This window comes from Piliocolobus tephrosceles, chromosome 8, assembly GCF_002776525.5.
Source record: "Piliocolobus tephrosceles isolate RC106 chromosome 8, ASM277652v3, whole genome shotgun sequence".
NCBI lineage: Eukaryota > Metazoa > Chordata > Mammalia > Primates > Cercopithecidae > Piliocolobus > Piliocolobus tephrosceles.
Window position 1 is genome coordinate 3,930,723 of NC_045441.1, and position 15,027 is coordinate 3,945,749.

The 15,027-nt window shown below is 60.1% G+C and overlaps 1 protein-coding gene across 2 annotated transcripts in view; it reads left to right on the plus strand.

Moving 5' to 3' along the window:
* C8H7orf50 (chromosome 8 C7orf50 homolog) overlaps positions 1–11,146 on the plus strand; it is a 121,493-nt gene extending 110,347 nt beyond the window's left edge. For both annotated transcript variants that reach the window (XM_023188493.1, XM_023188494.1), the window contains exons 3-5: positions 1,024–1,217; positions 7,667–7,748; positions 10,394–11,146. In XM_023188493.1, coding sequence (XP_023044261.1) covers positions 1,024–1,217; positions 7,667–7,748; positions 10,394–10,573 — 456 coding nt within the window. In that variant the 3' untranslated portion in view covers positions 10,574–11,146. The remainder of the gene's footprint in view (positions 1–1,023; positions 1,218–7,666; positions 7,749–10,393) is intronic.
* The last annotated feature ends 3,881 nt before the right edge of the window (positions 11,147–15,027 follow it).

Sequence of the window (15,027 nt, forward strand, 5' to 3'; positions counted from 1 at the left end):
TTTGTGGGTGTGTGTGAGTCCATGTGGTAACATGGGTGAGGGATGGGGGCTGTGTTTGGCTGTGGGGGTGAGTCTGTGAATGTGTGTGTGTGTTGGGGGGTGGGTTGCATATGTATCTGTCGGGGGGGGGGCCCTTGCCTCACTTTACTTTGCTCTCCCTGGGGTGGGATGCGCAGGTGTGGGCTGTGCGTGCCCGGCCTCCCTTCCTGGAAGCCCTGGCTCCCGGTGGGCGGTGTCTGGTTCTGATTCCCACGCCCCGAACCATTTCCCTGGGCTCCTGGCCTTGCCCAGAGTCTACACTGATGTTCTGATTTTTTCCAGGAAAGATGAAGCATGTGGACAGCGGCTGGGGTCACCTCATGGTCACGCTGTGGCCCAGCTGCCCCGGCTCTGACGCTTTGCGCCATCCACTTATTTTGTTAATTAGGGGAAGGTGGGCAAGACGGAGGGCCTGTGCTTTCCTGGCAAGATGTGGCTGGAGACACATTGTCACAGCGGGCCTTCTCTCTCCCTCTGGAGTCCTGGTCGCCCTCCCTGTCCCCAGCCTGCAGCCCAGGCAGAGCCAGGTGGCCAGTGACCTGCCCGAAAGCAGCAGGCCCCAAGCACCGACCTCGGGATTTGGGTCCTGTCCCAGGCCAGCACCTGGCTTGTGTGATAACAGGCATAGGTCCCCTCCCTGGGGACCGGCCCAGATCTTCCCACGCCCTGCGGGGTAGGGCAGGGCCTCACAGAGCCTCTGGAGGCAGGAGTCCGTGGTAGGTGGATGGGGGTGGAGAAGGGACCTCTGGGCAGCTAGCCCCGGCACCTGGCGCGTGCCCAAGGGACTGGCCATCCTCACGTGACCATCTGTCTCTTTGTTGTAGCACAGGCTCAACAGGATGGTGTCGGCCTGGGCCGGGCCCGGTGCTTGGGGACAGAGCTTTTGGCCACTACCAAGGCGAGGGTAGGCTCGGGAAGCCCCAGGCAGCACACCTGTCTGGATACCCTCCATCTCCAAAGCCTAATGTATTCCTTGACTTTCAGGGAGGAGCTGTGCTCAGGCCTGTGCCGGATGCAGAGCTGGAGCTGTCCCCAGAAGAGCAGAGGGTCCTGGAAAGGAAGCTGAAAAAGGAACGGAAGAAAGAGGAGAGGCAGCGTCTGCGGGAGGCAGGCCTTGCAGCCCAGCACCCGCCGGCCAGGCGCTCGGGAGCCGAGCTGGCCCTGGACTACCTCTGCGCGTAAGCGGCCCTGCCCCACATAGTTCTGTCCCAGGCATGCGTCTCTACCCTTGCCCGAGGGGGTCGCAGCCTTCACCCGCATACACTGTGTGGAAGGTTCTAGAGTAGTGGGGCATTAGCATTCATGCCAGACCTGTGCTGCCGCCACTGACCTTTCTGTCTGAATGGCTCAGAGCCTTCAGGAACTTTCAGGGGCGGCAGCGGAGCTGCCACCTGTGCAGGGGTTGCCTGGAACTGTGCTCTTAGAAATGGGTCCGATGGCGAACCTCATCCCAGCCGTGCTCACCGCAGGACGAATCGATGGGCCTGGGTGCTCCTTGGACGTGGGGGTGAGAAGGAGGGAACTCGGGGTGGCCTTCAGCCCTCATTCACAGTGACGGGAGGCGCCATTGCCACCCGAGAGCAGGGAGACGGGGATCGTGAGGTGCCAGGCGCAGGGCGCCATCTCCCTGGCTGCCTGCGGCATTGCTGGGTGGACGATGCAGGATTGCAGGGGTCAGAGGCTTCGGCATGGGCTCCACAGCCTTGCGGGCCGTGGTCACCTCCCTGGTGCTCACCAGCACAGGCTGCTGCCCGTTTCTGTCCGCTCCATCGGTCTCCCTGAGTGCTGACTGCGCCTATAGTAAGGGGTGTCACAGCGTCTGTGTGGCTGGCTTCCTCGGAGACAAGAACTGGGTCCGGTCCCTGTGATGGGATCACCCTGAGGGGCAGGGGGTCCTGTGGGTGGTGCTGGCTCTGCCCAGGAGGACAGACTCCAGCCGCACCTGTGTGGGAGCCCCTCAGAGAGCCGACGCCCGGTGTGGCTGTGCAGTCGGCAGAATGAACAGCGGGGCTTGCATGGATGTGCACACTGCATGCACACACGTGTGTTGTGTATACTGTGTGTACGTGTGTGTGCATGTGTATACGTATTTTGTATATACGTGTATGTGTGCGCATGTGTATACGTGTGTGCACATGTATACGTATTGTGATTGCATGTGTGTGCATGTGTACGTGTGTGCATGTGTGCACGTGTTATGTATACATGTGTGCGCATGTGTGTACATGTGCGTACTTGTGTATATGTATGCATGTGCATGTGTGTATGTGTTCATGTGTGTATGTATTGTGTATACGTGTGTGTGCATGTGCTTACATGTGTATGTGTGCATGTGTTTGTGTGCTGTGCATACGTGTGAGCATGTGTATACGTGTGTGTATGTACGTGTTATGTATACATGTGTGCATATGTACATGTGTGCATGTGTGTATGTGCGTTTGTGCGCATGTGTGTACGTGTGTTGTTTAACCATGTGTGCATGTGTGTTTGTGTGTGTGTGGACGTGTGTGTTGTGTGTGCATCCCCAGGAGGGCCTTCCACCTGCAGGAGAGGGTCTCTTGGCCACCCTGCACCAGGCTCAGCACTGGGCTCAGGAAGGGGGGCAAGTCTCCTGCTTCTCAGAGCTTAGGCTGCCTTAGGGGGTTGCAGAAGGAGTTCAGGCATAGCGTTGGTTGGATCCGGCTGGAACCAGTTGAGTCATCATGGGTCTCTGCACCAGTCAGTTCTCTGGAGCCTTAGCTTCCTCCTCCCTGGGGAACATGGGGCTGAGGCCAGGTGCCTAGGGCTACCCCAAGAGCTCTTTCCTGCTCGGAGAATCCGAAAACGTGCCTGGCCCAGGGGACCGTGCTGGCTGTGGTGTGAGGCCACTGCCTCCTGCACCCACTCCTGCTTCTTGGCAGGCAGGGCCACAGGCCACCTCAGGGTCAGTTGCTGTAGACAGAGGGGGCTTTGGAGGCCATTGGTGCAGCACCTTGAGCTCGGGTGTGGGCAGGGTGGGGGCTGTACAGAGGAGTGGCTGGACACAGGCCTGGAAGGCGCCAGCCGCAGGAACGGACTGTGGGCTCCCTGTGGGAGGCAGAGGGCGACTGGGGCCTACAGCTGTGCTGCCTGCGCCCTTCCTGTCTTCACCAGCAGGTGCCTCTGGGCGTGGCTGTTCTGGACCTGCCCTGATGCCTGGGGCGAGTGGGGAGCAGGCATGGGTGGGGTTTATCCTCCTTCCTCCCCACGTCTGCCGGCGCCTTCGGCTGCTCTCAGTGTGGACTCTGTTAGCACGAGGGGGACGTTGGGGACGTGGGCAGGAGGGGGGACCAGCCGCTCCACAGCGTGACTGCCACTCCCTGGTCTTCACCCTGGAGGTGCCCTGGCTCCCCTTCCGTGATCGCACACCCTCTCAGCTCCCCACAGGAACGTCCTGGGTGCCTGGGAGCCCGCCCTGCTCCCATCCTCGGCCTCACCCTCCTCTCACCCTCTGGGACCTTCCCGTGGCCCCCTCGTGCTACTCGCAACCCCGAAGCAGCAAGTCCTGTGCGGAGGCGCTGTGTCCTGGATGTGGGAGGAGGGGGGACCCTTACTCCTGAGAAACAAAGCAGCCCCTTCCCACGCGCGCTTCCTCCCGGGCCTGGGATCCACACACCAGGGGGCCAGCCACAGACACGGGCACCCAGGCGGGAGCTTGTCCTCTTTCCTGGGGGTCTCCAAGGGCGCCCGCAAGCCCAGCTGCATCTGCCGCCAGATCAGAGCCCACGTGGATGTGTGGGGCCCACGGTATCCCTGGCAACTCAGGGTTTTCCAAAGAGAGGAAGCCAAGATTCCCACAGGGGAATGCCCTTAGCCTGGGGGCTGCTGGGGACCATCGGCCACGCCACGGCTGGCCCACCGCAGAGCCCCCAGCACAGGGGCAGAGGTGAAGGTCGGTGCCCCTGAGTTGTCCTCCCCCTGCAGAGGCCCTGGGCTGGGACTCAGGAAGGACGTGCTGGCCGCCGTGGCCCATGGCCGTCTTACGGGCTTTCCACTAGGGGTTCCTCCTGGAGGCAAAGCCATCTGCGGCCGGGTGGGCTCTGTGCGGAGGAGACCCCGAATGGTTCTGGTGAGCCCTCGTGGTGGAGAGTCTCCTTTCATCTCTCCGGGGGCGCCCCACCCATTCCAGGATGCCCTGGGGGTCTCCCCTCCAGATCCCCCGAAGGCTCTGTCCCCCTAGACACATGGACCCAGTGCCCATGGGGTCTTCATGTCTCGTCCCTAGAACCCAGGTCGCAGGCTGGGCAGCGTCCGCACACGGTGACCTTGGCCTGTGACTGGTGACCGCGCCCTGGGCTGTTCTTGGCATCTCAAGGGTTCAGCTCCTCTGCAGCCTTCCTGGGGTACTGCTGGCTTTGTGTGGAGCTGGGACTGGTGGGAGCTGTGCAGCAGGGCTGGGGTGGGGGATTGTGGCCGTTGTGTGCTATTTCCCTGGGCTGTGACTGTCCCCTCATTTCCCCAGCAGGGGCCCCGGGCTTGGTCGCCCAGCTCGATTTTCCAGCTCGGAGCCATGTCGCTCTGGCCTTGCGTGGGCGGAAGCTGGGGAGTGTGGAGTCAGTCCCGCTGCTTTCCGTGGGCCTCTGGGCTGCCCGGTCCACTGTGGTAGTTACACGGCTGTCAGCGGGAAGCCTGCTCCTTCTTAAAGGGAAAGAAGAGTTTATACGCCTAACACGGAAAGTTGAAGGTTTACTTTCCATATGACTGAAAGAAGAAAACCAGCATATCCCTCAGGGCCTCCGCCACCTCTGCTGGGTGTTCACACTGGGGGCGGGTGGCCAGGTGACCACTGCCTCCCTGGTCCCTGCAGGCTCGAGCTCGCTGTTCTCAGGGGCCGACCCCCTGCCTGGGTCTGCTCGAGGCGGGAAGTGGTGCCCCCACCGGAGAGAGAGGAGCTGGGACCTGGGCCGCACGGATCCGGCCGGAACGGGGTCCCCCACTCACCTGCGGAGGGGCGAGAGCAAGTCACTCCAGCCGTGGGGCAGCCCAAGCCCACCTTCCTCAGGCCCCGCGTGGAGCCCGCACAGCATGGCGTTTTAGCCTCCTTGCAGCCTGTGGCCTCTGGGCCTGGAACCCTGGAATGAAAGGCCAGAGCAGAGGCCAAACGATCCCATCAGTGGGGCTTAGGAGACACTTCTTGGGGTCCTTGCCTACCCAGGCCCGCTGCCCTGCTGCCGAGGGACAGCCCAGCTCCAGTACCAGAGGAGCGGCCAACCCATGAGACCCGGCCCCTGCCTGCACCAGCCCCGCTCGGGCCTTTGTGGGGTTTGGGTCGTCAACTCGCCCGGGTCGGCAGTTGCTGCTGCCGTAACAAGCATGTGGACGCTGTGGCTGTGGGCCGGCTTCAAATGCTGTCTCAGCAGAGAACCTCTCTGTTTTCTTTTGGAAGGGGGTTCAGCAAGAAGCCCCCACTTTTTGTGGGGTTTTTTTTGTTTGTTTTGAGACGGAGTCTCACTCTGTCACCAGGCTGGAGTGCAGTGGTGCGATCTCAGCTCACTGCAACCTCCGCCTCCCAGGTTCAAGCAATTCTCCTGCCTCAGCCTCCCGAGTAGCTGGGATTACAGGCGTGCGCCACCCACACCCGGCTAATTTTTTGTATTTTTAGTAGAGACAAGGTTTCACCGTATCAACCAAGATGGTCTCAGTCTCCTGACCTCATGAGCCACCCGCCTCAGCCTCCCAAAGTGCTCAGCTTACAGGCGTGAGCCACTGCGCCTGGCTGCCCCCGCTTTTTGTTTTTTAAGCCCAGTGGGCTAGCAGGGACTCTGGTTCTCCACCCAGCTGGTGAGTACCACAGGGGAGGAGGCCCTTTTCTCTGGGCTGCTGTAGACAGATGACCCTGCAGTGGCTGTGGCCCCTGCTGTGCCAGGGACAAGGGACTTCTCTCTGGCTGTTCTTTTTCCTTTCCCAAGATGGGGCCTCCTGTCTCCTGCCCCACCTAGGCAGAGAGAAAGAGGATTGTGTCCCGTGAACTGTGCAGCTGCACAGGGACCGGTCCCCAGGGTGAGTGGCAGAGGCGGCCATCACTCAGGAGGCCTCGCCCAGCATTGTGGGACCCACAGGCGACACTGAGCCCGTCTCCTGCCCCTCGCTGTGTCTGCTCCCCCAGTGACGAGGCCAAGAGTGGGACGGCTCATCTTCAGTGACGGGGGAGACGGGCTCCGCTTGAAGCCTGCCTGGGCTCAGTGAGAGAGAGGCGCCCTTGGTTCAGGGCCATGGGCAGCAGTGCTGTGGCCTCGGGCCCCATGGGAGGGCAGTGTGCAGGGCAGCTGTGATTAACTCGCCGTGCGTGGGCTCCGGTAACACCCGTGAAGTGGGGTCACCACTCCAGGTTCCCAAGGAGGAAACGGGCTGGTGGAAGCAGCAGCTCAAGGTGGGGGAGTTAGAAGGTGGCAGAGCTGAGACGCCAACTCCTGCCCTGCAGCGGGGAAGCAGCCCCCAGCAGGCAGATGCCATGGCCTGGCTGGCCCGGGTGCACCTCACAGGGGCCCGTGCTGGCGGATCAGACATCCGGGGAGCAGACCACATGGGGCTGTCTAAAAGGAAAGGAACTAAAATTAAACTTCCCTGGAGGCTCCTCTCATCACGCAGGAACCCTGCGTCACTGCACATGGTGCTGCTGTGTCACCTAGCAGGTACCCAGCTGGTTCTTCACCCACAGGACACCCCACCCACAGGACTCCACCCACCCACAGGACTCCCCACCCACAGGACTCCACCCACCCACAGGACTCCACCCACCCACAGGACTCCTCTCATGCACAGGACTCCACCCACCCACAGGACTCCACCCACTCACAGGATCCCCCACCCACAGGACTCCCCCCACCCACAGGACTCCTCACACCCACAGGACTCCACCCACCCACAGGACTCCCCACCCACCCACATGGCAGTGAGGACAGGCAGGCTGGGCAGTGCTCACAACAGGTTCAGGGCCCTCGTCTATGCTGAGCCCGCAGTCTTCAGACCTGGGCCTGCACATTGATGGAGGCATCTGGGTTCGGCTGTCCTGCCTGACCCTGGAAATACGTGTCTGGGAGGAGGTCTCTGGAGTAAACCCTGCCTGGCCCTGCCCTAACCATAGCACTGGTTTCGCTCCATCGGGCAGCTGCCTGATGTCCACAGGTCCCAGTGCAGGAGCAAGGTGGGGGTGGGGCGGTTGTGGCCCCAGGGAGCCGCCCCTCTGGCAGCCTGGACTCAGGAGTGTTCCTCACCATCTTCCCGTTTTCATACGGAAAGTACATCGTCAATTAAGTTGCTCCCTTTCCTCCCAGAGAAACTCGTTTCATCCTCCCTTCCCTGTAAAATCCGTGTGACCCGTGGGGCGGAGGAGCCCATGGGGACTTGGGGGCAGTCGTGAGCCTTGGGGTGGCCACGGTAAGAGCGGCGTCCACGAGCTTCCTGGGCAGGCAGCAGCAGGGCCTGGGGTTGTGGCTCGTCTCCTTGGGCAGGGGAGGGGCTCCAAAAACCCCCTTCACCCGAGGCCTTGGTGTTTAGCGCCTGGTGGGGCTCCATCTCCTAAGATGAGGGGTCCCAGATCTGTCAGGGCAGACAGGCACCCGGGAGTCTTCTGCACAGCGCCCTGAGATGTTTGTCTTCCTTTCTCTAGATGGGCCCAAAAACACGAGAACTGGAGGTTTCAGAAGACAAGGCAGACGTGGCTCCTGCTCCACATGTATGACAGAGACAAGGTGTGTGCACGGCGGGGCGGGCGTCTCTCCCGGGGGCTGAGGTCCGTGCACGGGCGGGGCGGGCGCATCTCCCGGGAGCTGAGGTCCGTGCATGGCGGGGCGGGCGTGTCTCCCGGGGGCTGAGGTCCGTGCACACTGGGGCCCTGACAGCGGAAGCGACAGTCTGAAAGGGCCGCCCTCAGGGCCCGCTGCAGGGAAGGTCTCCTGGTGCCCTTGTTCTAAGAGATGAGCTGCCTCGCCTCCTCCAGGAGCCCCACCGCCGGCCTTCAGGGCAGAAACCAACACAAGACGACCTTAGGGAGACCACCTGCCCTTGTGCACATGTGTGTGTGACGTGTCTACACGAGTGTGTACGTGTGACGTGTGTCTATACGGCGTGCGTCTACACATGCGTGTGTATGCATGACGTGAGTCTGCACGTGTGTGTCTGTACATGTGTATGTGTGACATGTCTGCACATGTGTGTATGACACGTGTCTGCATGTGTGTGTCCGTGACCTGTGTACGTGTGACGTGTGTGCATGCGTGTGACGCGTGTCTGCACATGCAAGTGTGGACAGCTGTCCTTTTCAGGGGCAGGATGTGAGATGGGGTTTCACAGAATGAAATGAGACAGAATTCTGAACTAAACCTGGCTGCTGGGAGGTGGGCTGGAGCTGCCCGTGTCCTTTGAGGCTGGCGGAGCCCACGGTTTGCCTTGCCAGCTCTCCTGCGCCCATGTTACCAGAGACCAGGCTTTGCGTGCTCTGCATGTGTGCTGAGGGCAGGGCGCGGTTTTCTCTTGCTGTGCCTGTGTTTGCAGACTCTCAGAGCGGGGCAGGCCCACTGGCCCCACTCACAGCCCTGGGACATTCCAGGCATAGCCTGCGACCGCTTTCATTATTTTGTTGATGTTGGTTTTTTGTGGGCAGTTTTGAGACAGGGTCCCGCCCAGGCTGGAGTGCAGTGACATGATCACAGTTCACTGCAGCCTCAACCTCCTGGGCTCAAGCCATTCTCTCTCCTCAAAGTCAGAGGACATGTGCATCCCGATTGTAAGCCCTACTGCATGCTCCTGTCATCATGACACTGGGGTGGGCACAAAGCTGGAAGCAGAAGTGAGTGGAACAGCCTGGGGAGCCTGGACACCCTCACGCCCGGGGCAGCTGGTTCCAGCACGCGGGCCAAGCCCGTTCCAAGTGGAGGAAAGTTCTCCACAGAGCCCGGAACAACTGGGTGTCCACGTTTGGCTTTGTTTTTTTTAACCGAAGTTTATATGGTTTTATTTATATGTTACTATTACCAAAAGTAAACTTTATACAAAAATTTTTATACAGAAAAGTAATCCTTGGTTAGGCAAAGCCATTTATATGTGTGTACACACACACACACACACACAAATATCTTACACTTTCATAAACATATTTACAAACACACAAATATGCATTTTACTTATCCCTTTTTATTCCACATGTATTGTAGCCGTACATATTTACAAATACGCTAATACTTAATGCATGCAGCCCCCAGCTTCACACCGTATGCAAAAATTAACTCAAAGTGGATCAAAGATTTAAATTTAAGAGATAAAACCAAAACTCTTACATGAAAACCTAAGAGTCCATTTCATGACCTTGGGTGAGGCAACGGTTTCTTAAATGTGACTCTAGAAGCACAAGTGACAAAGGGAAAAGTCGAGAAAGCATCCTCATCAGGATCTAAGACTGTGTAGCGGGGCACGGTGGCTCACGCCTGTAATGCCAGCACTTTGGGAGTCTGAGACTGGCAGATCACTTGAGGTCATTAGTTCGAGACCAGCCTGGCCAACGTGGCAAAACCCCGTCTCTACTAAAAATACAAAAATTATCTGGGTGTGGTAATGCTTGCCTGTCATCCCAGCTACTTGGGAGGCTGAGGCAGGACAATCGCTTGAACCTGGGAGGTGAAGATCGCGCCACTGCACTCCAGCCTGGGCAACAGAGCAAGACCAGCTCAAAAAACAAAAAGAAGAAAAGAAATGCATCTAAGACTTTGCACTGCATACAGAACTAGCCAGAAAGTGAAATGGTTGCTCCAGAATGGGAGACGTTTGCAAGTCCCACATGAATGAGAACTCTGCGAACTCAATAATGAAGAGAGCCCGGTTTTGTGAGCTGCTGCCACAGGGACCCGAGGAAACCCGTCTGCAGAGCAGATTCGCAGGTGGCCGGCGAGCCTGCGCAGAGGTGCCCCCACCACCAGCAGACAAGGGTCAGGCCACCAAGAGATGCCACCTGGCCACTGCCACCCTGAGCAGCACGCCAAGTGCCGGAGCGTACGCGGCTTTTTGTTCCGAGTGCACATTTTATCGCAGCCTACCCCTGTCTTATTTGTGTCGTGTTTTCTCATTTTTCTGAGGATTTTTACAATGTTTTTGAAATGCCCTTCTCCCCGCGCAGCTTCTGTTTTAGCCACAGGTTGATTCAGTGTTCTGTCTGCCTCTAACAGGCATTTCTTCTTGCAGCGTCTGGGGCAGGGTCTGTGGCCAGGCCGCCCGCACCCTCGGGCTGCGGTGGAAGGACGGAAGCCTGAGGCCAGGGTGTCCTTGGCTGCACCATCTTGTCTCCTGCTGCTCAGGGGCCCCGCCCTGCCCCGCCCCTGACCGACTCCGTCTCTTCCCTGTCCAGGTTCCCGATGAGCACTTCTCCACCATGCTGGCCTACCTGGAGGGGCTGCAGGGCCGGGCCCGCGAGCTGACGGTGCAGAAGGCAGAAGCTCTGATGCGGGAGCTGGACGAGGAGGACCCCGACCCCCTCCTGCCAGGGAGGGTCCAGCGCATCCGGCAAGTGCTGCAGCTGCTCTCTTAGCGGGTTCAGCGCAGGACGGGGCCACGGCCCAGCGCAGGGCAGCCTCGGACCACACAGGGTGCAGCTCCTCTGGCGGTGGGGGCCGGGATCACCAGCACCAGAGCCTCGCAAGGGCCCCTTCTCTCCTCCAGACCCTCCTTGGCCGGAGACAGTTGTGACAGTGACGACGGGTTCAGTGCCTTTAGCGCAGAGCGTGGACGCTCTGGAATCACCCAGACACCTGTCCTTGGAGGGGCCCTGGAGCCCTGGGAATCTGGGAGGGAAATGTCTATTTTTCTACCGGGAATATTTTAGAGATTGGGCCATGCTGGCTCCTCCTGCCAGCTGCAAACCTGCACCTTCCGCCTGATTCCCCATTCCCCTGCGTGGGCCGCGTTGCTGGTCCCCTGCCCGCGTCCATCCAGGGGCCTGGCTGTTGCCTGTTTTCCTTTGACCCCACACAGCCTCACGGCTGGTCATGGGGAGCCCCTGCTGGGGGCTTGTGGAGTCAGATCACGTACCTGTGCAGAAACCGTCTCTGTGGCTGCATTTGAAATAAAACCCGACCCACCAGGGGCTGTGGGTCCTGCTCTACACAATGCGTCCCCTGCCTGTGGACTGCAGAATGTGTGTCCCCCATGCCAGCGCACCCCAGGCTGAGACCCCGTCTTTAGTGGTGGCCATCCCAGGATGCCATTTGGGGCTGTCTGTGTGTGGCGTTCCTGGCTTTGGGTGCTGGCTGACGACTTGCATTCAGGCCGGCCGTTTCCCAGCGCTGGCAGTGACTGACCCTGCCAGGAAACACACTTAGGCCACACACAATCAAGCCACACACTTCCTGTTCCCAGCAGCCTGTGGTCCCCACTCCCAAGTGATGTGAGGTGCAGCGGGGCATCGAGAGGGCCATGGTGACCGTGGGACTCTGGGCAGCTGCCGTGGAGGGCCGGGTGGCCATGGCGAGGAGGTCCGTGCACCCCTGCGAGGCCAAGTCTGTTCCAGGATGGGCCCCGGGGGGACTGAGTCCAGCGGCTCCGGCCTTGGTGTCCACAGAGCGGACGCCCAGGTGCTGCTGCCCCAGAGCTCCCTGCTGCCTGACTCAGGTTGGGGGTTTGTGCTGCCGTCTCAGTGCTGCCCCAACTGACGGTGGAGCAGAAAAGTAGCTGCAGCCGCCACCTGGCAGCCTTGGGATGCTGGCTCAGGCCCTGAGTGCCCCCTTGGGTGCCCCGCTCCCCAACAGAGCTGCTGAGGCTGAGGTCAGGCTGCCTGCCTTGGTTGCCCCTGACCCACAGAGCTGCACGCAAGCCGGGAGGTGGGAGCACGGCCTCACCCCCGTGAGAGCAGTGAGGCTCAGGCCTCAGGCTGTCATCCTGGGGAGGGCTTTGGGCTTCTTGGGGCCTGTACCTCAGAGCGGTGACTGACCTCACTGTGACCCACAGACGTCTACTGTGACTTCCATCTTAGCTCCCTTAAGACACCGGCTGGGGAGTGCTGTCTTGTCAAGGGTTCCCACCTCTGTGGGTCGTCAGGTGCCAAGCTCCTCAGGGCTCCCTGGCGAAAGGTGCCAAAGGGTGACGCGGAGATGTCACCTGGGACGCAGCTCAGAGAACCACGCAATGCCCTGGGTTCTCCCTACCCCCGTGCAGGTCAGTGAGGGCACCAACCCCAGGGACCAACCACATGGGGCCACCAGTGCTGGGGCTGTGTGTGCCGGAGAACGGGCTGTGAGTCCCTGTCTCAGCTAGCGCTTGTGCGGGACTCCTGAGCCAGGAAGCCTCCGGCTAAGGAAGCCCCACCTTAGCCTGGAGACGACCCTCACATCCGTCCCTCACGTCTGTCCCTGGGCAAGCGCTCCTCACGGTGGAGAGGGCAGCTGCTGACCCGCAGCAAGCCAGGCAGCGGATTGAGATTTGTGCCAAGTGAGGGGCCAGACTTCAGTGCGGGTATGCGTGCTGTTCCCTTCGCATATGTCCAAGGCCATAAGTGATGGGCTGTGACAAAGCATCCGGGCGGAGCTCAGGGAGAAATGCCCCTGCAGTGAGTACGCAGGTCCAGGCGGAGCTCAGGGAGAAATGTCCCCTGCAGTAAGTACACAGGCGTGTGCAGGTGTCAGAACCACCAAACCACACACTGATAACTCATGCTGGGTGCGGCGGCTCACGCCTGTCATCTTAGCACTTTGGGAGGTGGAGGCGGGAGGATGGCTTGAGCTCAGGAGTTTGAGACCAGCCTGGGCAACATGGCTAAACCGCCCTCCCACAAAAAATTAAAAATCCAGGGGTGGTGGCATGTGTCTGTAGTCACAGCTACTAGGGAGGCTGAGGTGGGAGGATGGCTTGAGCCCAGGAGGTTGAGGCTGCAGTGAGCATTGATTACACCACAGAGCAAGACCCGACATCTAAAATAAATTTTTTTTTTTAGGGCTGGGTGCGGTAGCTCACACCTGTAATCCCAACACTTTGGGAGGCCACGGTGGGCAGATCACGAGGTCAGGAGTTCGAGACCAGCCTGGCCAACATGGTGAAACCCCATCCCTACTAAAAATACAAAAATTAGCCGGGCATGGTGGTGGGCGCCTGTAATCCCAGCTACTCGCAAGGCTGAGGCAGGAGAATCGCTTGAACCCGGGAGGCGGAGCTTGCAGTGAGCAGAGATTGCACCACTGCACTCCAGCCTGGGTGGACAGAATGAGGCTCCGTCTCAAAATAAAAATAAAAAAAATGTTTTAAGTAATCAAAAGGAACACTGGAAGTCAGAATCACATTTCCCGTGGGGGTGAGCAATCTATGTAGACGGGCTTTCTGGGGCAAAGGGGTCTCCCTGACATTGGGGGTGCGAACACCTGTCAGAGCAGGTTGGAGACCCCTCACAGCACTGTGAGACCTGAGGAAACTGTCCCCTGCCCCAGCCCACCCAGCCTCTGAGGAAGTGGCCTCTGAGCAGTTTGTTGCAGGATTGATGTCTGACAAACAGCTCACACTGAGCGCTGCCTGCTCACCTCCACCAAGAATGACAGGTTCGGCCGCTGAATCACCCTCAGAGCACTTTCCTCCCTCCAATCCCCCAAGAGCGTGGCATCGTTTTAGAGACAGGGTCCCACTCTGTCGTACAGGCTGGAATGCAGTGGCATGAGCTCTGCTCGCTGCCACCTCCACCTCCCAGGCTCATGCGATTCTCCCTCAGCCTCCCGAGTAGCTGGGACCACAGCTGCTACCACTACACCCGGCTATTTTCTGTATTTCTTGTAGAAGTGGGGGCTCACTATGTTGCCCAGGCTGGTCTCAAACTCTCGGGCTCAAGCGATCCTCCCACCTTGGCCTCCCACCGCCCTGGGATTCCTTCCAGCGTGAGCCACCGTGCCTGGCATTTATTTCTGGATGACTCGGTGCCCAGTGTTCACATCCCAGAGCCTCAAGCTGACCTTCCAGCCCGGGCCGGCGCTGTCTGCTCCCCACTCCTCTTCCTGGAGCGCTGGCCACCTCCAGCTGGGCTCTTTCCCTCCCTGCCTGTCCCTGCACAGATCAGGTGGCGCCACCTGCTGTCCGTCCAGCTCCTCGGCTCCTGCTCCGGTCACAGTCACGCGCTGGCCGGGTGCCGTGCGCCACGCACCCTCCAGTGGCTCCCAGGGGACAGGCTCCACCGCGCGCTCCAGCTGCCGTCCCCCTGCCCCGCCTGGGTCAGGCCACCCGGCCTGCCCACCGGGACCTCAGAACTGCTGGTATCCCTGCTGGCTGCACGGGTTTCACAGATGATAAAGCTGAGCGCAGCCTCAAACCCTGAAGTCATCAAAGTTAGGATCCTTCAGACTCTTCTAAGCCTCACCTCATCATCCGTGGCCTAGCAGTCCAGAGCCACGGGCCACCCACCCACTTGTTAGGCAGCAGCAGCTACCCGATGTACTCTGACCTCAGACACCCCAGGACTTTGCTTAGATTTCACAAGGGACTGGGTCCAGGCAGGAGGGGGTGGAATTTGGCCATTGATGGGCCCGCCTCAGGGCGTTCGTGAGACCTGCCCTGAGAGAGCTGGCCCTGGGCTGAGCTGTCCAAGTCCCACTGCCCTCTGAAGCCCGGTGAGCCCACCCAGCCCTGCCATCATCCTGCCTCCTTCCCCCTCCCCATCCAAGGGGGGAAGAAGACCCCCGCTCTGAGGGAGCCCCAGCCATCACGGGGAGACCCCAGGTCCCAGAGTGAGACAAGCGTACAGCCTCTGGGTTCCCGGCCAGAAGTTTCCTGATGGGGGCTGCTCACCCCGAGGGAGGAGCTTCAGGACATCTGAACCAAGAGCCCCACCACACTGGACGCGGCCCCCAGCCCCTGCATGTGTGTGCCCTGCGGGTGTGGGTGAGCGGTGGCGCGGCAGCTCCCTTGGGTCACTTGGTTACTATTTAACGGCATCTCCGTGGGTAAAGCTTGGCCTCCTCCTAAGCCCGGCCCCCCCGGCCCTGAGATGGCCTCACCCTCCAAGCTTGCTGTGGA